Source organism: Mus caroli, unplaced genomic scaffold (assembly GCF_978045245.1).
Source record: "Mus caroli unplaced genomic scaffold, Mus_caroli_1 scaffold_10, whole genome shotgun sequence".
Taxonomy (NCBI): domain Eukaryota; kingdom Metazoa; phylum Chordata; class Mammalia; order Rodentia; family Muridae; genus Mus; species Mus caroli.
The window spans coordinates 53,752,860-53,779,259 of NW_028227265.1; the positions used below are offsets into that span (position 1 = coordinate 53,752,860).

At 36.6% G+C, this 26,400-nt stretch overlaps 1 protein-coding gene across 1 annotated transcript in view; it reads right to left on the minus strand.

The window, feature by feature from the left end:
* Positions 1-335: 335 nt before the first annotated feature.
* The window catches only part of Iqcm (IQ motif containing M), a 513,003-nt gene continuing 486,938 nt past the window's right edge, over positions 336-26,400 (minus strand). The window contains exon 14 of the mRNA XM_021170291.2: positions 336-654. Within this exon, the coding sequence (XP_021025950.1) occupies positions 551-654 (104 nt within the window). The 3' untranslated portion in view covers positions 336-550. The remainder of the gene's footprint in view (positions 655-26,400) is intronic.

Genomic DNA, 26,400 nt, shown 5'->3' on the forward strand with positions numbered 1-26,400 from the left:
AGAGCATGTAGGAGATCTATTCTTTCCTTTAAAATGAGTAATGCACTCAAGGAAAGAAAACCAAATAAAGAAAAATGATCTGTGACACAGAAACAATTCAAAGAGACTTAAGTGAGGAAACACATGCTGACAAACTTTTGAAATGTTTTATTTCAGTGAAATATCACACTGATAGAATTTTTAAAGAATAAAAATGAACTAAAGTTTTAAGATATCAGAACAGAGAATTTTGAAACTAAGAATTTTAAAGTGTGTAACCTTTATTAGCAGTGGCGCACAATAGACTTCAGTCCAATGAGAAGCAATAAGTGACACTGCACAGCTTTGTGTCATGATTAGCAGATGTTTAATGAGGAAGATAAAGACCGCTCATCCAAACTTACTTATCAATGATGAACTAACTTGTCAACATCCCCTTTTGCTTATACAAAGATTTCAACCTTTATCCTGTCGATAGCAAATCGTTCTGTGTTCATTACTAATATGCATTTCTGAGGTGATAAGTTCAACTATTTAATGGAGCACTGTGCTGAAAAATTTATTCCAGTTCTCATGTTTTATAAAATTGTCTCATTTTTCTTTCTCTTATGGATCTAGCCACCAACTTGCCAACAGTCCGGATGTTAGCTCTCTTGAGTATTGGATGTCCATTCACTACAATACAAAATAAAGATTACATTAATAATACCCAATCATTTCATACAATGGAAATACAATATGGCTTTCGAAAATCCTAATATATTATATGAAATTAATTTTGGTTGTGCTGCAACATGCCATAAAATGGGAATATTTTTTTCTCATTTCTATTGTATTACTTTTTAGATCTTGCCAATTGACACTCCAAAGTCATTGTTAGAACGAAGAGTTGAGAGAAAGTGCTGGAGAGAGGAGTCAATTGTTAAGAGGATTGCAATTCATTTTCTAGCACTGAACTCAGGTGACTCTCCATGGGTGGTAACTTCAGCTCCCAGGCAACCACTACCCTCCTCTGGCCTCTCTAGGGCCTCTCTATATGTCATGCAAGATATATTCACACATATAGGCATAAATATAAATAAAATTAAATCTTTTAAGAAGAGTTGAGGGAAATCATATCAGGAAATAAATTTCATTGACATATTGAATACTTGAAATAAATGAGATATAGTCTATTCAATCACAAGAACAAATGTATTAAAACTGATAGTATAACATTAATGCAGATACTTAATATAAGTCACTACTGTTAGTGCACCTGTATTTGGCTCGTGTTTATCTGTACAGTTGTTCTGAAAGTTATGGGTCATATATTTACCAAAGCCACCATTATACATAGCAAGAATTCACAAATAGGCATATGTAGCCTAATAACTCAGGTACTATAGTTATTGTTAAACAAAAATATAAACTGCCAGAAAACTATTAGTTTTGAGGTCATTTTATGTTGCATACAGACTATGAACAACTTGCCATATTGTTGTGTTCATGTAGACTAACACTGACGTTAGCCAAAGGCCAAGCCTTATATAAGCAAAACTAAATTAAACAGTGACAGTAAAGTATCTGAACAGGCATAGCTATAAGAATAGACAAGTGGACCACAGGTGTATGGAAAGATATCATTCCTCCTTTATGTAGAAATAGCTAGTAACAAAAAGTCTAAAAAGGCTAAAAGAGGTATATGTTGGTGAAGGTGTGGATAAAGAAAAATTTGAACTCATTGTGCAAAACAGAACGACTGCTAATATCATTTTAAAGATATTAAAAACAAAACTACCTTAGGATGCAGCAATCCCTCTTCTATGTACACAATCAATGATGTGAGTGTAATTTACCACATTATTAGAAGAATATCTGCAGCTTCATATTCGCTCACTGCAGCACTATTCAGTACTATTAACAATGAATGATAAGATAGAAGTACAAGTGTCTAACCAGCACATAGAGCAAAGTCAATGCATTGAAATGTTAAATATTTGACAAGGAGACCATGATATTTGTCACATAATGCTATAACAAATAAACCAGAAGTTGGAGGACGCTGTACTACATAAAATAATTTTACTTATGTGTAGATTTTTTTAAACTTCAAATATAGAGAGATAGAAAGTAATTCTGGACCCAAGGATTGTGAACATGGGGAATAGGAGGGTACAGCTCACTGGTTAAGAACAGCAGAGATGAAGGATGAAGACATGTGGGGAGATAATGTACAGCATGAGAGTAGTAATTAATAAAATTGCACCACACATTGGATTCCTGCCAAATGAATAGATTTTAGCTGCTTTTGTCAAAAACAAAAAGCAAGTGAAAATAGACAGGTCTATGATATGATGGGCATTTTAATTTGCTTGGCCAGAGTTACCATTTTACTGTCCACATATACCTCACATAATTATGTTGTGTACCTTAAACATGCATAATAAAATCTATTCTACAAATACACAAGTTAGAATGCATTAGGATAGTTTATAAAATTATAAGGCTTAGTAATTACCCCCCACCATGTTTGTATGAAAACTATACCCATTAGGGTCCTAATCTGATGCACTTACCTGAGAGGGCCATGTATTATAGATGCAATCTTAATTATAAAATATTTCTTACCGTAAACTTTTAACAATATGCAATGTCAAATATGCATCTCATCATGTGAATAAGGGACATTGCATTTATTACTTGATATTTCTATAAATTAAATAATGTCTATAAAATCTATTAATTAAAAGAAAATATGACTCATATTTAGCAAGTATTCAAAATACAGTTTAAGCATTATTGTCTATACTATGATATTATAATATAGACCTTTATAAGAAATTTCACTGACAGTTGTTTATAGGCTGTTCATAAGCATTTAAATTAAATAAAGCACCATTTCCCTGTAGTAAATATACAAACATAAATACATATGACATAGTTTTAATCTTTCAAAGTAATTACTTTTGACCTTCATCTCTGTCATATGGCTGAAGAGATTCACAAAATAATCTTTTTGATTAAAAACAGTCAAATTCTAGGTTTCTGTCTATACCCAGAGCTGATCCTGTGCCATATCGCTTCATACCCACATACCTTCAGAAGAAAGCTGGTCTCCCAGGAGTGCCAACACACCTGAACATAGGAAAGACCACCACTTCTGCTGGAATTCCTGGCCCAAGAAGGACCTGCCAGTGCCATCAGGACACAGGAACCAAGGAACAGCACGGAACAGGATCCCTCTGGTTTCCATCTGCACCCCAGAGCTGACCCTATGCCACAGCTCTCCATACCCAAATGACTCCTGGAAAGAACTGGTCTCCCAGGAGTGCTGACACACAGGCTTGCCAGAGAAACAAGCCACAGTCAGAGACAGCAAGACCAGCTAATACCAGAGATAACTAGATGACAAGATACAAGGGCAAGAACATAAGCAACAGAAACCAAAGCTACTTAGCATCATCAGAAACCAGTTCTCCCACCACAGAAAGCCCTGGATATCCCAACACACCAGAAAAGCAAGACTGATTTAAAGTCACATCTCATGATGATGATAGGGAACTTTAAGAAGGACATTAATAACTCCCTTAAAGAAATACAGAAGAATACTGGTAAGCAGTAGAAGCCCTAACGAGGAAACATAAAAATCCCTTAAAGAATTATAGGAAAACATTAAACAGGTGAAAGAATTGAACAAAACCTTTCAAGATCTAAATATGGATACAGAAACAATAAAGAAATCACAAAGGGAGATACCACTGGAGATAGAAAACCTAAGAAACAGATCAGGAGTCATAGATGCAAACATCACTAACAGAATACAAGAGATCGAAGAGAGAATCTCAGGTGCAGAAGATAACATAAAAAACATTGCCATGAGAGTTAAAGAAAATGCAAAATGCAAAAAGCTCCTAACCCAAAACATTCACCAGAGCACAATGATAAGACCAAACCCAAGGATAATAGGTGTAGAAGAGAGTGAAAATTCCCAACTTAAAGGGATAGTAATATCTTCAACAAAATTATACAAGAAGACTTCCCTAACCTAAAGAAAGAGATACCCATAAACATACAAGAGGCCAAATGCACAAAACAAAGAAAGGATATTAAAAGCAGTAAGGAAAAAGGTCAAGTAACATAAAGGCAGGCCTATCAGAATTACACCAGACTTCTCACTAGAGAGCATGAAACCTAGAAGATCATGGGCAAGTGTTATACAGACCCTAAGAGAACACAAATGCCAGCCGAGGCTACTAGACCCAACAAAACTCTCAATTACCATAGATGGAGAAACCAAGGTATTCCATGAGAAAACAAATTTACACAATATTTTTCCACAAATCCAGCCCTACAAAGGGTAGATGGAAAATGCAAACACAACGAGGGAAACTATACCATAGAGAAAGCAAGAAAGTAATCTTCTATCAACAATCCCAAAAGAAGGTAGCCACACAAACATAAAAATAACATCAAAAATAACAGGAAGCAACAATCACTATTCCTTAATATATCTCAACATTAATGAACTCAATTCCCCAATAAAAAAGATAAAGAAAAACAGACTGGCTACATAAACAGGACCCAACATTTTGTTTCATATAGGAAATGCACTTTAGTGTCAAAGACAGACACTACCTCAGAGTAAAGGGCTGGAAAATAATTTTCCAAGCAAATGACCCCAGGAAACAAGCTGGAGTAGCCATTCTAATATCAAATAAAATCAACTTGCAATGAAAAGTTATCAAAAAGGATAAGGAAGGACACTTCATACTCATCAAAGGAAAAATCTACCAAGAAGAACTCTCAATTCTGAACATCTTTGCTCCAAATGCAAAGACACCCACATTCATAAAAGAAATTTACTAAAGCTCAAAGCATACATCGCACCCCCACACAATAATAGTGGGAGAATTCCACAACCCACTCTCATCAATGGACAGATTATGGAATCACAAACTAAACAAAGACATACTTGAAACTAACAGAAGTTATGGACTAAATGGATTTAACAGATATCTATAGAACATTTCATCCTAAAACAAAAGAATATACCTTCTTCTCAGCACCTCATGGTACCTACTTCAAAACTGACCATATAAGCAGTCACAAAACAGGCCTCAACAGACACAAGAAGATTAAAATAATCCCATGCATCCTATCAGAACACCATGGACTAAGGCTAGTCTTCAATAGTAAAAAAACAACAGAAAGTCCACATACACATGGAAGCTGAACACTCTACTCAAAGATAACTTGGTCAAGGAAGAAATAAAGAAATTAAAGACTTTTTAGAATTTAGTGAAAATGAAGGTACAACATACCTAAACTTATGGGACACAATGAAAACAGTGGTAAGAGGAAAATGCATAGCCCTGAGTGCCTCCAAAAGGAAACTGGAGAGAGCATACACTAGCAGCTTAACAGCACACCTGAAAGCTCTAGAACAAAAAGAAGCAAATATACCCAAGAGAAGTTAACAGCAGGAAATAATCAAACTTAGGGCTGAAATCAACCAAGTGGAAACAAAAAGAACCATACAAAGAATCAACCACGCCAGGAACTGGTTCTTTGAGAAAATCAACAAGATAGAAAATCAACCAGACTAACCAGAGGGCACAGAGATACTATCCAAATTAACAAAATCAGAAATGAAAAGGGAGATATAACAACAGTAACTGAGAAAATTTAAAAAAAAAATCATCAGATCTTACTACAAAAAGCCTATATTCAACAAAACTGGAAAATCGGGTGAAATGGACAGTTTTCTAGACAGATAGCAAATACCTGTTAAATCAGGAATAGGCAAACCATCTAAACAGTCCCACAACCCCTAAAGAAGTAGAAGCAGTCATTAAAATTCTCCCAAGCAAAAACAAACAAACCGAAAAAAACAGGAACAGATGTGTTTAATACAGAATTCTATATGACCTTCAAAGAAGACCTAATACTAATATTCTTCAAACTATTCCACAAAATAGAAACAGAAGAACTACCCAATTCATTCTATGAAGCCACAGTTATGCTGCATATTTTCCCTTGGAGATGAATGGTTTCTGTCTAGTCAGGGACCTGTCACAATTTCCTTTCACAGAGGACTTCATAAGTTATTTTTTTCTACTTCTATCATGTTTAATGTTCCAAATAGATTTTAAAAACTGGTTGAATGCATATGACTTTTAGTTTCAGGAGATATTGTGTATATTTAAGAGGCATTTAACTATTATAAATTATTTTGATGACTTTAAAAATGTCAATACTGAGATGTACATTTTAAAATAAATTTTATTTGTTCAATTAAAATAAATAAAAAAATAAAAACAGTCAAATTTTAAGTAAAATGTTAAGTGCATTTTAATTTTGTTGCTAAGCTGGCAGATAAGGAAGACAGGGAAGTCAATACCAATGTGAAATCAGTAGCATCAGTAGGTGATTGATGGGTAAAGACAGCATTTCAGCTCAGGTTTTTCTGGGAAACACTGGGTATCTGAATTATGTATGGTCTATGAGGGGAACATGGACAGGAGGTTGGGCACAGGTGAGACCATCCCAGAGGTTACATCTCAGAAGATCATATCATTTGTAAAAACAAACAAACAAAAAAGGTGAGGAGGAAGGATAGGATGGGAAGAGGAGGCTGAGTAAAACAAGGAAAGATAGGAAATGAAAACTTCAAAATCAGAAGACACATTAAAATAATCCCATGCATCCTATCAGATCATTAAAATTAATCCCATGCATCCTATCAGATCTGTTTCCTATTATATGGGCAAACAGACCCAACCTCCTAAGCTAAACCCTAGCTGCATGTCCCAGTCCATATCTCTTGTGTGGTCCTCAAATGCCTCAAATTTAAAATCTGCTTGGTTCTAAGAAGAAGTGAAGGAAACAATTTCAACCAAGATAACTGAATTATTATGTCATTGAGCATAATTCATAAAATTCCAGATGCATCATTCTGCTTTCTAAGAAGAAAGAGTTTGTATGGCAGTTTCTACAACATCAGTTTTAAAAAGTCATACACATGGCAAAGTGTGAAATGTTAACATCAAAATAAATTGTATAATAAAAATCTAGCTTTATACTTTTCTTTGTATATATATATTCACTAAAATTATTGTGTGAAAAGATGAATACTAATTTAAAATTTTTAGACTAGACCATACAATGGGCATTTCAAATAATTAAGAAATAATCAGAAATCAGATATTTTGTTTATACTTTAATAAATTAAATGATTGCAAGTTTTGAAATATTTAAATAGAATAGATGGTATTGCAGTGTATATTATTTTAAGCTGTGTTCTTAGAAATATGATATTTTATTTTCTTTCTCAATAATCAAAAGTTACTCTGCCTTCTGTTTTGTTTTTTTTAACTATCTACAAATTAGACATTAACAATTCTATCTTCATCATACAAAATCCCTGGCCTGTCCATGGATATATATTATTCTTCAGCATTGACTACTTGATTTTACAACATTATAAATCTTTATCTAGTGACTTGGAAAGAATGAAAAACAGATTGTGTTCTAAAATACATGTGTAAGTTATGTACTATCTATTGGGTCTGAATTTTCAAAGTTCATGGTAAGAGATATTTTCTGGGGTCATTGTAGATCTTGGTTTGTTTCCTAGAATAAAGACAATCAGAAAGTAAAAAATTATAATCATGATTTCACATGACTTAGCTAAAAAATGAAACAGCCCCTAATGTAGCAATGTGGTCTGTCCTATTAGAAGATAATCAGAGGCATTACATAATAAAATCAATATCTAGGACACAAAGATTTTAAAAAGTAGCAAATGTCAAGGTTTTAACTTGTAAGTATCATTGGAATTCAGAAAAACCAGCACTCTGAGCACTGATGGAGTAGATTGTCAAGAGCTATCACAGCAAAACCCCGGGAAACCTCTTTGGGCAGAAAAATACACTAAATAAGAGAATAGTGATCTGAGTGCTCCATCTCTAGTTCTACACAAAGGCACTTGGTAGTTGGTTCTTATGCACTCTGGATGGTTTCTCTGTATTTTGGATAGTTTCTCTATTCCCATATTCATCTTCTTCTCTTCACATGTATAGGGACATCTTGAACACTGTATTATGGGAGGAAGGCTTAGGTGGGAAAATGAAAAGAGGCAAAAGACCATTCTCCTACATGATGGCCAAAGAGACAAACATATCAGTGATTCAGATGAAGTGACAGTGGTAAAGAGGCAGGAAAGGTGTTTCTTCCTTCACTGGATTGGCTTTAGTCCACGTGACTCACTGGAATATGACCTTAGTGGGTAAAAGTGGCAATGGAGGCACCAACAAAACTTCACCAGGCTCCCTAAGCTTCAGCATGACATCACGAGACAAGGGTTGGGGGAGTGAGTACTGAGTACCGAGAACTTGGAGTTCTGTGTTGTAGTCTACAGTGATGCATTCCTGAGCAAGTGTGAACTGAGATGTCTGAGAGAAATCATGACAATCACCAAGGTTATGGAAATGGCTTTCAATAGACCACACACTCACTCCTTCATACACTTACAGACATGTGTGCACTCATGGTTGTGTGGTATTGTGAAATATTAAAACTTCATCTCTCCTGTATCATTGTCTCTAGTTCCTACTGCTGCTACTTAGGAGACAACAGTGGCTTCCTAAGGATGACTGAATAGAAATCACCTCATTTCTGATGTTTACCAAGTTTAACAAAGACAAATCAGTAGCAATTAATAAATATTTCATCTTGAGGTTTTAAATGTGCAAAACTGAAAAACATATAGGCACTTAATAAACCTTAATTCATCTTTTGAAAAAGGGTGAATAATTCTGTGAATCCATACACACACTTCCTTCATCCAAGAACAAAGACATATAGATTTCAAGAGGGAAGTTATAAAAGAGAAAGAAAGAAAAACTTATTTTATAAGCTTTCCACTTGGAAGGGTATAGCTTCCTGCCACATGTGTGGCATTTAGGGATCTAGGAAGTGAGATTCTGGAGGACTTGGCACATGGGCCATATGTGAGAAGATCCTGTGATGACATGAGAACTCTGTTAAAATGAATGAAAATGAGAACTGAAGAACAGACTAATGGAGACCAAAAGAGAACTGTGTTGGGCTTTGAGAGTAGCCTAGGCTCCATTCCCCTTGGCTTCTTGGCCTGGGGAAAGAAAAAGGAAGACCACAATGATATTAAGTGTGTGCATATTATTAGGATGGTCAAGGACTTGGGAAGTTTGGTTACAGACTTCTTAGAAAAGCCAGACCGGGGGATATATCCAGCCAGGCTCTGCAGTCTTACAAAACAAACTGATCTCCACATGGTTAAAGGAAATAGAATGTGGCTGTGAAATATCAGGAGGGATTCTGGGCATTCTAAGAGGACTAGCTGACCAGAACTGACTCAAGTTTAAAAAAAAAAAAAAAGTGAAAACAGGTGGAAGCCCTCAACTCCAGGTATCTTGGCAGATATCACAATGATGTCACTGAAAGGCTGCATGGTCCAAGTAACATAGGTTACAGTATAGAGTAGGTTAGCACCAGGAATGCCAGAACTATGAACCACTCAAAGATGAGAGGAAATGAGGGGGCAGGCCTCTCAGCAAAGAAGGCAGAATAATGTGTTCGTAACAGGAGCAATATACAAGCACAAAAGCTGATGAAACGGTGAGGTAAAGAGGAAGGCCAATTACCAACAAGACAATGTGCGATACGTTCACTCCCTCTTCATACTTAAGACATGAAAATTACTTCCATAGTGAAAACAAATCCAAGGATATGGACAGGAAGACACTACAGAGGAGTTTGGAGGAAAACTGGAGACAGAGGTAAAATATGGACAGATAAGATTGCAGATACATTTAAAGATGGGGAGAGAGGGGAGAACGAGAGAGGGGAGGAAGAGAAAAGGGGGAATTTACTAACTGACTTTTTTGGCAAAGCAGATCCTGACCCAGATCTTAGCTTGTAAATATCATTTACAATAAAATGGTCCTTGAAGAAATGGACCATTGGAAGGTTAACAGCAAATGAGCCTGCAGACAGGGGCAGTGCCAGAAAGTAAGGAAAAGGTCAAATTCCAGAAGGAAACCATGTCAGGAAGATGCAGGAGCAGAGCTTTTAAAAATACCTAAGTAAATGCAACTAATGTGTAAGGATATTAATAAAAGATGATAAAATGAGACCATTGCACAATATTTCTTTTTATTTATTTATTTTTAATTAGGTATTTTCTTCATTTACATTTCAAATGCTATCCCAAAAGTCCCCCAGTCTCCCCCCCCCATCCCCCTACCCACGCACGCTCACTTCTTGGGCTTGGCATTCCCCTGTACTGGGGCATATAAAGTTTGCTAGACCAAGGGGCCTCTCTAGTGATGGCCAACTTCTGCTACATACGCAACTAGAGACACGAGCTCTGGGGTACTGGTTAGTTCATATTGCTGTTCCCCCTATAGGGTTGCTGACCCCTTTTAGCTCCTTGGATACTTTCTCTAGCTCCTCCATTGGGAGCCCCGTGTTCCATCCAATAGCTGACTGTGAGCATCCACTTCTGTGTTTGCCAAACCCCGGCATACCTCACAAGAGACAGCTATATCAGGGTTCTTTCAGCAAAATCTTGCTGGTATATGCAATGGTGTCAGCCTTTGGAGGCTGATTATGGGATGGATTCCCGGGTGTGGCAGTCTCTAGATGGTCCATCCTTTCATCTCAGCTCCAAACTTTGGCTGTGTAACTCCTTCCATGGGTGTTTCTTCAAATCCAATATTAATGATTCATGTTATATTTCAATGAAGATTTTATAAAGCTTCCTCTATCTTCTCATTTATTCTTTCTTCTGACTATCTCTCCTGCTCCTGTGGTAAATATATAGCTCTCTAGAATGAGGTTCACACTTAGTACTTCTTATTTTTTATTTAGACTGGTTAAATCTTATCAATTACTTTCCATAGAAACTGGTAATATCATATTGTTGATTAAATATGTTGCTATAATAAACAGAAATATGGTATTCATACATTCCTAGAGCAGTATGCCACTGTCTTAGTATATCTTTTAATAGAAACCTGATTCTAGATTTTAACTTTTCTCCATTCAATGTTTTTTACTATTAAGGTAAAGAATTTCTAAGCAAGTCCAGGTTGGTAAAACCTTCCTTGGATTCTTCAGGTCTAATTATCAGAAATATCCTCTCTGAGAGCTCTCAGGCAAGGTTTATCTAAGCAGGCATTTCCATTAACTGGATCTTGCTCTGTCATGGTTGAGTAGAGAAGCTCTGAGCAAGGACAAGAGAGGTGAGAATACAAGAACAGCTTCAAAGTTCCCAATTTCAAAGTTTTCAGAATACTTCTTCTTTTGAAGCTTAAAGAGGATGAAAAGAAAATATAAGGCAAAAACAGTGAAGACTTCAGAAGCAGTCGAAAGGATCAATCTTACTGAGCTCAAGTCATATGATGTTTCAAATCAATTCACCCATTGATGATCACTAAAGTTGATCCCTACATGCCAACAAGTATATAATAATCTACTCTGATTAGTTTTCAAGACACAGACCAACCTAAATCCAAGGCATTCAAACTTCTGTTTTATTAATCCCTTTTATTAAGTTAGTTAGGTATAAGTATTTTTATAAAAGCTTCCAGCTCAATCTCCCAGTTGTCACTGTCACATTTTTCCATTTTATGAGAATATTGAATGTGAGACTCAATCTGGCAAAGTAGCTCAATTTTTTTCTTTCAAACTTTGAAGTTAATCAATAAAAACTTCCAAGTAAGCATCTTCATTGACAGAAAACATGGAAAGGTATGTTCACGGATAAACACTATACTCACAGTTGTAAATTATTCCTACATATTATTCTGTTGACATATGCAAGCTAATAAGGGTCCAGTTCCTACCACTACAATGCTCTGTAGTCTTGACTCTTACCCCATGCCTGAAAAAAGTAAGTAAACATAACATTAACTCTTCCTACAACCCTCTGACATGTTGGGAAAAAAAAAAACATAAAAACCAAGATGGACATAAAAGGTCCAGGCTGGCTCTGAGTGAGGTTGGTCTAGAATGGAGAATCTGTGCATCATTACCAGTAAGTACTTCCCTTCCAGAGGCAGAAGCATAGCTTAGGTGCTTTCCCAAGCACATTCCAGCTTCTCAATCTTTATAGTTTGACTTCTGACAAGCAATCAGAGTGAAAATCAGTCCCTTTTCTTCCTTTCTCAGAATGCACAGAACTGAATGGACCAACCACAGCAAAAGTCTATTGGTGAATAACTCCATCTTGAAACACTATCTAGAACTGTGCTCACATTTTCAGCTCAGCTCTGAGTCTAATATTGACAGCTAGGATCTTGTGCTTCTTTTTTTTTTGGGGGGGGGGTATCACTGAATATTATTTGAACAATCAGACACTTGAGAAGTTATGAGATCTTGTGCTTCTAAGAGTAGCTATTCCTAGAGTTTTAGCAGCCTATTCCACTCCTATAGATAAGTCTGATGAATTACTCAAGAGACTTCAGAACATTTTTGCAATTATTTTGAACTTACAAACAGTTAAGGACAGGGCCAACACAAGTATGAATTTAAAGTTCTACAGTTGACATATTTTAATATTCTTAGAAGCCCAAATTTATTTGACTTGGACATTATCTGAACAAAGGATTTTATGCCTTTCAGTGTGAGTTCAAAGATGGTTATTTAGTTATTTAAATAGTATTTTGTGGGGCATTGGGCTATACACAGACTGTCTGGTCTCCAGTAGAGCTGAGGTCTGAACCCCAGAGTGGTGACAATTCAACTACATGGCATGGTAGGCATTCCCTCATGTCTCCTGGAACTCTGGCTCCTAACAGAGTTGCCGCCCCCACAGTCCCCACAGGAGAAGTGTGGTTAGCAGTCACTTAGACAATGTCCCAAGCTTCTGACCTTCTAGCTAGACTCCTCCCCAGTTACCTAGCAACACCATAAATAACAGCCCACCATAAGAGGTGTTGCTTGGTCCCACCTCACTCTCTTACTCCCCTTACTCTCCCCTCGCTCTCTCCTCTTACTCTCTCCTCTCACTCTCTTACTCTCTCTCCCTCTTACTCTCTCTCCCTCTTACTCTCTCTTCCTTACTCTCTAGCCTTTCTTCTCTTTCTCCTTTTTCCCCCTACTCCCCTCTTGGCCATGGCCAGTCTCTCTCTCTCTTTTACCTTCTCTCTTTCCCCCTGCCTTTCTATAATAAAGCTCTAAAACCATAGACTGTCTCTGTTCATCAAGGCCCGCTGCCCTTGGATGATGGGATAGGCTTTCTCCTAATGAGCCATTTCTAATCTTCCATCAGAAGGCCTTCCTGTGCTCCAGCCATGGACCGGACTAAGGACTCTCTCCTGTGTGGGAACCTCTCCCCCTATGCCCTCTCTCCCATAACCCCGGGGCTGAGGTTGTTGCCCCTGGGGCCCCATGGTTGGGAGCAGCCCCTTGTCCATGCCCTGTTGATTTGGGTCAGTGGCTTAAATGCCCACCTGGGCCCCAGTGGAAAGCATCTGACAGCCCTCCCACATCTGCCTGCCCAGAGCATAGGAGGAACTCTGGCTGGACGTAGGCGATCCTCCTTTTCCCCCTCCTTCCCCTATACCCCTTTAGATCCCACAGTACTTGTTTAGATTTACTCAGTTTAGTAGATGTATTATACTTTGGTGTTGTACAAGTTTGCTTCTTTTTCCTGGCATAGTTTGACCTGAACAGAACATTTTGAATAAAACTACAAATTATTTCAAAATTGAGGGTACACTGTAACTTAGCATCATGACATGACTCAGAGAGCCATCAAATTCAGTGACATTGATGCTCCTTTTGGTAGTAAGTATTGATTACTTGACACCATCTGGAATAACATGGGAAGGGTGTCTCAGTGAAGGTTTGTCTAGATTATCTTGGCCAATGAGCAAGCCTATAAGGATTTTCTTAATATGGCTGCCTAGCTGAGGTGGGAAGGTCTATCATGAAGCATATTATACCATTTCATTGCCCAGGCTGGGAAAGAATAAAGGAGGACAAAAACTGAGTGTCGCATGGACATAAATTCATTCCCCCTGCTTCCCTTCCTTTCTACACTGTGGATGCAACATGACCACCTGTCCCAAGCTCCTGCCACTCTAACCTGGAACTGTGAGCTATAAAAAGGAATAGGCTTTATCTACTAAGCTTCTTTTGTCTGACTTTGTTGTGCAGTATCAGAAACAAAACTAAGATACCATTCTTTTACCAGGAAAAAACAGGGGAGAACTGTTTTCTTGTCTTAAGAATAGAGTATTTTGGCACAGGCCAGAGAAGCAGTAGAGCAGCAGGGAAAGTGTCCTATGGGCCTACATCTGCACCCAGGAGGTGGGGCTGTTCCGCAGCCCTCTGTGTACTGGTCTTGCCAGGAGAGAGCTAGTCTCCCAAGAATGCTGACACAGGCTTATAGACTCACAGGAGGAACAAGCTCCAGCCAGAGACAACAAGAATATCTAACACCAGAGATTACCAGATGGAAAAAGGCAAATGTAAGAATCTTAGAAAGAGAAACCAAGACTACTTGGCATCATCAGAACCAAATACTCCCATCACAGCGAGTCCTAGATACCCCAACACACTGAAAAAACAAGATTCAGATTTAAATTCATATCTCATGTTTCTGGTAGAGGACTTTAAGAAGGGCATTAATAATTCCCTTAAAGAAATACAGGATAACACAGATAAACAAGTAGCAGGCCTTAAAGAGGAAACACAAAAATCCCTTAAAGAATTACAGGAAAACACAATGAAACAGGTGAAGGAATTGAACAAAACCTCACACAACCTAAAAGTGGAAGTACAAACAATAAAAAAAAAATCACAAAGGGAGATAACTCTGGAGATAGAAAACCTAGGAAAGGAATCAAGAACCATAGATGCAAGCATCACCAACAGAATACAAGAGATAGAAGAGAGAATCTCAGGTGCAGAGGATTCCATAGAAAACATTGACATAGCAATCAAAGAAAATGCAAAATACAAAAAGAACCTAACTCAAAACATCCAGGAAATCCATGACACAATGAGAAGACCAAACCTAAGGATAAGAGGTATAGATGAGAATGATGATTTTCAAATTAAAGGGCCAGTAAATATCTTCAACAAAATTATAGAAGGAAAGTTTCCTAACCTAAAGAAATAGATGTCCATGAACATGCAAGAAGCCTACAGAACTCCAAATAAACTGGACCAGAAAAGAAATTGCTCCAGACACATAATAATCAAAACACCAAATGCACAAAACAGAGAAAGAATATTAAAAGCAGTAAGGGGAAAAAGTCAAGTAACATATAAAGGCAGACCTATTAGAATTACAACAGACTTCTCTCCCAGAGACTATGAAACCCAGAAGAGCCTGGACAGATGTCATACAGACCCTAAGAAAACACAAATGCAAGCCCAGGCTACTAAACCCAGAAAAACTCTCAATTACCATAGATGGAGAAACCAAAGTGTTCCATGACAAAACCAAATTTACACAATATCTTTACACAAAGCCAGCCCTTCAAAGGACAATAGAGAGAAAACTCCAACACAGGGAACTACACCCTAGAAAAAGCAAGAAAGTAAACTTTCAACAAACTTAAAAGAAGATAGCCACATGAACAGAATCCTAACTGTAACAACAAAAATAACAGGAAGCGACAATTTCTTTTTCTTAATATGTCTTAATATCATTGGACTCAATTCCCCAATAAAAAGACATAGACTAAAAGACCCATGACCCAACATTTTGCTGCACATAGGAAACCCACCTCAGACACAAAGACAGACACTACTTCAGAGTAAAAGACTGGAAAATAATTTTTCAAGCAAATGATCGAAAGAAACAAGATGTAATAGCCATTCTAATATGGAATAAAATATACTTTCAACCGAAAGTTATCAAAAAAGACAAGGAGGAACATACACATCAAAGATAAAATCTGCATAGGTGAACTCTTAATTCTGAACATCTATGTTCCAAATGCAAAGGCATTCACATTCATTAAAGAAACTTTACTAAGGCTCAAAGCACACATTGTGTGATACACAATAATAGTGGGAGACGTCAACATCCCACTCTCATCAATGTTCAGATCATAGACACAGAAACTAAACAGAGACACAGTGAAACTAACAGAAGTAATGAAATAAATGGATTTAACAGATATCTATAGAACATTTTATCCTAAAATGAAAAGATATAACTTCTTCTCAGCATCTCATGGTCAGGGGGCAGAGGCAGGCAGATTTCTGAGTTCAAGGCCAGCCTGGTCTACAGAGTGAGTTCCAGGACAGCCAGGGCTACACAGAGAAACCCTGTCTAAGAAAAACCAAAAAAAAAAAAAAAAAAAAAAGAAGGCCTTAGTAGATACAAGAAGGTTGAAATAATCTCATGCATCCTATCTGATCACCATGGACTAAGGCTGTTCTTCAGTAACAGAATAAATAATAGAAAGCCAACATTGACATGGAAGCAAAACAACACTCTACTCAGTGATACCTTGGTCAAGGAAGAAATAAAGAAAGAAATTAAAGACTTTTTAGAGTTTAATGAAAATGAAGCCACAACATACCCAAACTTATGGGACAAAGTGAAAGCAGTCCTAAAAGGAAAACTCATAGCTCTGAGTGCCATTGAAAAGAAACTAGAGAGAGCATATACTAGCAGCTTGACAGCAAACCTAAAAGCTCAGGAACTAAAGGAAGCAAATTCACCCAACAGAAGTAGATGACAGGAAATAATCAAACTCAGGGCTGAAATCAACCAAGTGGAAACAAAAAGAACTATTCAAAGAATCAACCAAACCAGGAGCTGGTTCTTTGAGAAAATCAACAAGATAGATAAACTCTTAGCCTGACTAACTAGAGGGCACGGGGACAGTATCCTAATTAACAAAAGCAGAAATAAAAAGGGAGACATAACAACAGAATCTGAGGAAATCCAAAAAACCATCAGATCCTACTACCAAAGCATATACTCAACAAATCTGGAAAACCTGGATGAAATGTACAAATTTCTAGACAGATACCAAGTACCAAAGTTAAATCATGATCAGATTAATGATCTAAACAATATCATATCCCCTAAAAAAATAGAAACAGTCATTAATAGTCTCCCAACCAAAAAAAGTCCAGGACCAGACGGGTTTAGTGCAGAGTTCTATCAGATGTTCAAAGAAGACCTAATACCAATACTCCTCAAACTATTCCACAAAATAGAAACAAGGTAGTCTACCAAATTTGTTCTATGAAGTCACAATAACTCTGATACCTAAACCACAAGAAGACCCAACAAAGAAAGAGAACATTAGACCAATTTCCCTTATGAATATTGATGCAAAAATGCTCAATAAAATTCTCACAAACCAAATCCAAGAACACATCAAAATGATAATCTATCATGAACAAGTAGGCTTCATTCCAGGGATGAAAGGGTGGTTCAATATATGGAAATCCATCAACATAATCCACTATATAAACAAACTCAAAGACAAAAACCCTATGATCATCTCATTAGATGCTGAGAAAGCATTTGACAAAATCCAACACCCATTCATGATAAAAGTCTTGGAAAAAACAGGAATTCAAGGCACATACCTAAACATAATAAAAGCAATATAGAGCAAACCAGTACCCAACATCAAACTAAATGGAGAGAAACTTGAAGCAATCCCACTAAAATCAGGGACTAGACAGTGCTGCCCACTCACTCCCTACCTATTCATTACAGTATTTGAAGTCCTAGCCCCAGCAATTAGACAACAAAAGGAGATCAAAGGGATACAAATTGGAAAGAAATCAAAATATCACTATTTGCAGATATAATAGTATACGGAAGTGACCCCCAAAATTCTACTAGAGATCTCCTAAACCTGATAAACAACTTCAGTGAAGTAGCTGGATATAAAATTAATTCAAACAAATCAGTGGCCTTCCTCTATACAATGGATAAATAGGCTGAGAAGAAATTAGGGAAGCAACACCTTTCAAAATAGTCGCAAATAATATAAGATACCTTGGTGTGACTATAACTAAGAAAGTGAAAGATCTGTATGATAAGTCTCTGAAGAAAGCAATTGAAGAAGATCTCAGAAGATGGAAAGATCTCCCATGCTCATGGATTAATATAGTCAAAATGGCTATCCTGCCGAAAGCAATCTACAAATTCAATGCAATCCCCATCAAAATTCCAATTCAATAATTCACTGAGTTAGAAAGGCAATTTACAAATTCAATCGAGAATAACAAAAAACCTAGGATAGCAAAACCTAGTCTCAACAATAAAAGAACCTCTGATGGAATCACCACCCCTGACCTCAAGCTGTACTACATAGCAATTGTAATCAAAAACTGCATTGTACTGGTACAGTGACAGACAGGTAGATCAATGGAATAGAATTGAAGACCCAGAAATGAACTCATTCACTTATGGCCACTTGATCTTTGACCAAGGAGCTAAAACCATCCAGTGGAAAAAAGACAGCATTTTCAACAAATGGTGCTGCCTTAACTGGTGGTTAGCATGTAGAAGAATGTGAATTGATCCATTCTTATCATCTTATACAAAGCTCAAGTCTAAGTGTATTAAAGAACTTTAAATAAAACCAGAGACACTGAAACCTATAGAGGAGAAAATGGGGAGGAGCCTGGAACATATAGGCACATGGGAAAAATTCCTGAACACAAGACCAATCAATGGCTTGTACTAGAAAATCAAGAATTGACAAATGGGACCTCATAAAATTGCAAGGCTTCTGTAAGGCAAAGCACACTGTCAATAAGACAAAAAGACAACCAACAGATTGGGGAAAAGTCTTTACCAATCCTAAATGCAATAGGGGGCTAATATTCATATAATATAATTCATATATATAAAGAACTCAAGAAGATGGACTCCAGAAAACTAAAAAGCCCTATTAGACAATGGGATACAGAGCTACACAAAGAATTCTCCACCGAGGAATACTGAATGGCCAAGAAGCACCTAAAAAAATGTTCAACATCCTTAATCATCAGGGAAATGCAAATCAAAACAACCCTTAGATTCCACCTCACATCAGTCAGAATGGCTAAGATAAAAAACTCAGGTGACAGCAGATGCTGGCGAGGATGTGGAGAAAGAGGAACACTCCTCCATTGCTGGTTGTATTGCAAGCTGGTACAATCACTCTGAAAATCAGTTTGATGGTTCCTCAGAAAATTGGACATAGTTCTACTGGAAGATCCAGCAATACCACTCCTGGCCATATACCCAGAAGATGCTCCAGCATGTAATAAGGACACATGCTCCACTATGTTCATCGCATCATCCTTTATAATAGTCATAAGCTCGAAAGAACCCAGATGTCCTTCAAAGAGGAATGGATACAGAAAATGTGGTACATTACACAATGGAGTACTACAGAGCTATTAAAAACAATGAACTTATGAAATTCTTAGACAAATGGATGGATCTGGAGGATATTATCTTTAGTGAGGTAACCCAATCACAAAAGAACACACATGATATATACTCACTGATAAGTGGATATTAGCCCAGAAGCTCTTAATACCCAAGATACAATTCCCAGACCACATGAAGCTCAAGAAGGAAAACCAAAGTGTGGATACTTTGATCCTTCTTAGAAGCTGGAACAAAATACCCATGGAAGGAATTATAGTGACAAAGTATGAAGCAGAGACTGAAGTAATGACCATCCATAGAGTGCCCCACCTGGGGCTCCATCCCATAAACAACCACCAAAAGCAGACACCACTGTGGATGCCAACAAGTGCTTGCTGACAGGAACATGATATTGCTGTCTCCTGAGATGCTCTGCCAGTGCCTGACAAATACTGAAGTAGATGTTCACAGTCATCCATTGGAAGTAGCACAAGGTCCCCAATGAAGGAACTAGAGAAAGTACCCAAGGAGCTGAAGGGGTTTGCAGCCCCAGAAGGAGGAAAAACAATATGAACTAACCAGAGAGCTCCCTGGGACTAAACCACCAACCAAAGAAAACACATGGTGGGACTCGAGGGTCTAGCTGCATATATAGCAGAGGATGGCCTAGTTGGTTATCAATAGTATGAGAGGCCCTTGATCCTATGAAGGTTCTATGCTCCAGTATAGGGGAATGCCATGTCCAGGAAGCAGCAGTTGGTGGTTTGGTGAGCAGGCAGAGGGGGAAGGGACAGGGGGTTTTCAGAGGAGAAACCAGGAAAGGGAATAATATTTGAAATGTAAATAAATAATATATCTAATTTTAAAAAAGGAATAGAGGAGTTTCCACACTATAATCACTCAAGTTAATTAGAAAGAGATTCATAGCCGGGCATGGTGGCACACACCTTTAATCCCAGCACTTGGGAGGCAGATTTCTGAGTTCAAGTCCAGCCTGGTCTACAAAGTGAGTTCCAGGACAGCCAGGGCTATACCAAGAAACTCTGTCTCGAAAAACAAAAAAACAAAACAAAACAAAACAAAACAGAAAGAGATTCAAAACCATAATTCTGACAATGAACCCAAATGTGCATTAGAGATCCAGTTGACGCCTTTTGGCATAGCATAAGCTCGTGATGAACAACACTATTTTTTTCTCAGTTCTAAGTTAATGATCAACATTGTGTGTGTGTGTGTGTGTGTGTGTGTGTGTGTGTGTGCGTGCACGTGCTCGCGCACTAAAAGTTATTTTAAAGTAATCTTGTTAAGCTAATTTTTTTACATTTATTTAAGCTCTCTTTAAACATTCTCCATTTATTTCTTACTCCCCAGTGCTTTACAATGTAAAGTCCATGAAAACTAACCTTTCCCTCAAGTTCATCTACCTATGCCCTCTGCTAAAATCCTTTCTTCTCCAAATGCCAAATGTGACTTCACTGCTATATCCTTTCCTATTCTTCAATGCTATTGAAAATGTAATCACCCTGAAGCCTTCTATACCTGACACTTCTTAGACATGAGTTTGTGGCATATCTGGCAAAACATTTTTTTCTTTCATGATTAACTTTTTGGCACACATTGGTTTCCTCCTATCTCCTTGAATTGTAAATGGTAAAAATTTCCAACTTTCTAGCCACTCCTGCTTTGATAGTTCCATTGTACACATGTGGGACCTCAGGTTTAGAAGGACAATACATGACAGAACTTACAACTGACAATCAAACTATTATTGAATATTAGTTATATTTTCAGATAAATATATTTGACTATTTCAAAGTTTTGTAATATTTCTTTATTTATTGAATTTGAATTGTTTTATAACCTAAAATGTGCTATGGATTATGGAGTTATCAATTTTGAGCATGTTAGGATTTATATGTAAATGAAATAGATGAGGTAGAAGAAAATCTAAGTCCACATTGCTCTAGAGTTTGAGTTAGTGACACAGCATTACATGCTTGCTATGAGGACTAACACCAACCCACAATGCCCAATTTTATGCAGCACTCTACTACTTAGAACTCATGCCTCAATATCTACATAGATAAGGGGGAAAAATGAGCAGATTTCAATCTATAATTACAATCATTGAAAATATATATGAATATGGTCCTTAAGAAGGTAAATATGGTTTAATAAACAAATATTTAGCTAACTGGATCCTTATGGAAACATCAGAGACTTACACAAGCCTACATAGAGGGTAAACATCCCCTTGGTCTCTTGATAAAATAAGTAAATTCTGTGATATACATATATATGTGAACTTGTGTGTATGTGTGTACAGTTGTTGTTGGTGTAACAGAGAACAAAAATACACTAAGTTATTTCACAAGTGGGAATAAACTCTAAGATGATAAACATGCAATACCATAACTACATAAACCAGTAATAAAGGATTATTTATTGTATGTTTATTGTATCATATTTTCATACACATGCAAGTAAAGTAGATTTGTATATATCAGTATCACCAGAAATATGGGTCTTGTGTTATTATATCATTAGAGTACAGACTTTTTCACACCCTTTATCATCCTATGGAATCATTATTTTATATATGGTCCATTGTGACTGAGAATTCATATGGTACACAACCATATATGCATTTCAAGCACACTAACTACTTAATTGCTCAATCATTGCATACTGTACTGCATTACCTTTCAATAAATATACATTTTAAAATAACCATAAGTTTTCTCTAAGGGTTAGTTATCTAAGGTAACTATCACAGAGTGACCATAGTGGTAACTTTTTGTTGGACTCTGGAGAGGCATTTGTGGCATTGTTGGGTAGCTAACTTCTCTAACAGAGTTTGAAGTATGATCAGATGGTTTAATGATCATGGCTATCATTTTAACAATAATAATCTTTATTAAGGCTCATTATGTACCACAAACTATCATTCTCTCAGAAAAAAAAAATGCTTCTTCCTATTCACAAATGAAGAAGCTGATAGTATGAACAGGGTTAGCATCTTACTATGTTGAATATTATTTATTTTTTCAGATAAATATTTATTATTTGAAAGTTTGGTTATGTTTATTTTTATATTCACTTAATTTGCATTTTGTTTTATAACCTTAAATGTACTATTTGTTACAGACTCATAGATTGTTATTTGCAAGTTTCATAATGGTTTAAAATAAGCTACATTCAGAATAAAATGAATAAATGAAACTTCAGACTTGTTTGCTAAACATTTGAGCATGCAGGTATACATACATTAAGTATAATCTAAGAATTTTTATAAAGCAATCTCAGAATATAAACCCTGTAGGACAGCGAGGTTATTAACATGTTAGGGTCACTCAGACATTAAGAAAGAAGATATAAATGCAAGTTTGCTCTTGGCATAGTGGGTATTTTTCTTTAAGTTTGCCAGTTCCAACTTTAACTTTTGTTCTCTTCTCAACAACCTAACTTCAGTAAAAACCAATATGTAATCAAATTATCACATATTTTACCAAATTATTTATATTATACTTCTCTGAATTTTTTTAGGAGATGATCTGAGACTGAATGAATAATGTATCAGAGTTCTGACTTCATCAACAGACTAAATCCTTGGGTGAAGCCATAGTTTTGGTGGCATTATTGGGAGGCATAGAGACCAGAGTTGGGTCTGAGATAGAGGACACAGGTGACTCATCCTCTGAAGGGAGTATCTTTTCCTTGCCTTTTGCTCTCTTTCTCTGCTCTTAGTAGTCATGAGGTTTCCCTTCACTGTTCTGAGTCATTCTTAGAATCCCAAGAATGTAGTTCAATTACCCCTGCAACACTGTTTTAAGTGACTTGTTTGTCAAATATCCCCTCAACATTTTAATGTATTCCATTTATGACCAGAAATCGGCTGACAATGAATTGGTTGTATACATGTGTCATTGTTTCCTGGTAGAAACTGTAGTGGCTAGTAGCTTTTAGAGATACTGTTGGATATTACTTTTGTTTCTTCATATATTTCAGTTTCCGGTGGCTCGAAAAAGCCATGTTGAAATTTGTGCTGATATTAGGAAGTGGACCATGAAGAGCTGATTAGGTCACCAAGGCACCATCTTCATGAACATGCTAATATCAGGGGAATGAAATGGTTTCCCTCTCCCTTTCTCTTTCTCTCCCTCTCTCTTTCTCTCCCTCACTCTTCTCTCTTCTCTCTCCTCTCCCCTCTCCTTTCTCCCTTCCCCTCTTTCCACTCCCTTTCACTTCTCTGTTTTAGGTAATCTCTTTTTATCAAGATTTCTCCTAAAAGTAGACACTAAGTTAGTCTCAGATCCATTCATTTAAAAAAAATAATTCAATACCTTCATAATGAAGAATAAACATCCATGCCTCTAAACCTTGTTGTTAGTGCTCAGCTGTACAATGAAGTAAATACCGTACATATTTATACATGATAGTTTGGAGAAGAATATCAGAAGGGCAAACAACATTTGGGAAAACCAGCAGCCATTTGTTTCTTTGTACCTGACCAAAATACATTCAGCTGGTATTTTTGCTACTACATATTTGGGCGCCTACAGCCATCTGATGCTTCTGCTTCCATCCTCTTCCCTACGGAAGGAAGGGAGGAAGCAGAGAGATCACGAACTCTATGCAATTTTCCACCATGGCTAGATGAAAGAAGTCTAACACAGAAGATGCACACAGGAGAAGGTTAATTTCCATGCAATTGGGTATGCACCTATTTGGGAGAGGGGGTTAGAGAGAGTTTTGTAAAATTAGAACTAAGTGAACTTTGAATTATACTTTTATGTATTTCTGTGGAGAGAGGAGCAGGTAGTTTTTGCTCCTTAGTTTCTTTACAGACCTTTTCACAAATATGAATATATTTTTGATCCAGTATCCTTGTAATTGTTATGTTTTCCAAACATTTTAATTTAACTATTGATTTCTCTTTCACATTTATGTTGCATCAAATTCAGATTAAAAGTAGAGCATTTTCTCAAAAAAAATCAGAATTCAGTGCCATATGATTATTTTAATGAATTTAATTTAATTTGTTAAATTAATTTAATGGATTTAATAAATGATTACTTCAATAATTTAACTTTTTTTTTTGTTTGTTTTTTGTTTTTTGTTTTTCGAGACAGGGTTTCTCTGTATAGCCCTGGCTGTCCTGGAACTCACTTTGTAGACCAGGTTGGCCTCGAACTCAGAAATCTGCCTGCCTCTGCCTCCCAAGTGCTGGGATTAAAGGCGTGTGCCGCCACAAAGTTATGCTGTATTCCCTGATATGGCCAGATATAAAATACTGATATAGAAATACTTGAGCATTTTGTGTTTCCAATGATGTATTATGAAGTTTTTAAACCTAGTAATAGCATTAATGAGATCCTAGAGTCTAGAGTTAGGACCTTACTTGATTGTTATCATGCATCTCTTCATCCATTTGTTTATTCAGAGATAATATAAGCACCTTATTATAACCACATTAAAAAGAGCAGGATTTAATAAAACATGCCCAATCTACCCTTATAACATTTTCGTGAGTTTAAAATGGCCTCACACTATGTAAAAAAGAAAATTGTTGTAACAATTGAAAAATGTTTGAAGTGAATCCTATGATAATAATTTATACTTCATTATTTTCTTCAAGTTTTCTCATATTTTCAATAAAATGGGATTTTTTGAGTAGCAGTGGATAAAGGGTTATCAATGAGCATCAGACTAATATATTAAGCCCTACATGCCATCGCTCTGCCCTCAATTTTTAAATAATGGAATTTTATAAAAAGACTGAATAAAGGACTCTAAAGTGATAAACTACAGAGAGATGCAAGATGCAAGTGCCAAAAACCAGATAGTATTCAATTATCTTCTTTTAAGGCATTCTTATCACATCTCTCCTAATACCAGCTTTCCCCACAAACAATAGCCTGCTGCAGTATAGCCAGAGCTGCCCAGCTGAAATGACAATGAGCAGTGACAGATGGTGGGCACCGCCCAGTGCTCCTGATGCACTTTACACAGGGCACCCACTGGCCCTTCAGTGAGTCTGACCCATACATGGAGCCAGATTCATATTTATGTGTCAAGGGAAATATAAAATGCATTTTCTGCAATAAAATACAGCTGAAAATATCCTGCAAGTTCTCTAGAGTTAGTTTTACATAATATAATCTGATATGTACAGAAACAAACAACAGATATTTATGCTTTTTAAGAGGCTCTAAATTTTATATCTATTCAAGGTCTTCATTTAGAATCCCAAAATCTATTTACTTCAAACAAAGAAAAAATAGAGTTTTAAGAAAAATAAAAATGAGAATCTCTGCATTTTAAATCAAAATTCCAGTGCTCAGAATAGTTTATTCTAGTCTCTGCCTTTTAAACACATAAATCAGTCACATTAAGTTTCTGGGTCTAATTAAAGTTTATGATAATATTTTATAATCACTTCTTTCCTCAGAATACATTAAATTTTACATTATAGCAAAAACAAATCATTGCTTTACTTATCTTAGTAAAAGTTCCTTTTAACATACATTTTGGCACATTGGCCAAGGTGATAATATTAAATCAATTGACCTTCAAAAAATGAAATTTTATTCATATGCTAGAACTAATGATGCATTAAGAGCTTCATATCAAATTACTACTTCCAACTGGAAACAGAAGGCTCTCCCTTAGTTATGATAATCAAAAACCACCTGAACTTTGTCAGTGAGGTCCCCAAAAGACCTGGCTGGCCTTCCTCATTCTTGCCTGTCCAATCTATGTGGAATGAGAATCATGGGGTTTCTAACCAATGCAAGCCCTGTATTCTTCCCTCCCTGACTGCTTCTGTGCAGACTTTTAAGGCTTGGTCTCTCTGGCCTGGAATCATATTCTGAGCTGAGTGTGTCCATCTATTTTCATTGCTTGTTTGCTGTGCTCATATAGCCAGGTCTCTTTACAAATCATGAGTTTAATCTGGGCAGTGTGGCTTATACTTGTAATCCCATCTCTGGAAATCTGATGCAGGAGAATTTTTCAATGGACTTTGAAGACAATTTTGG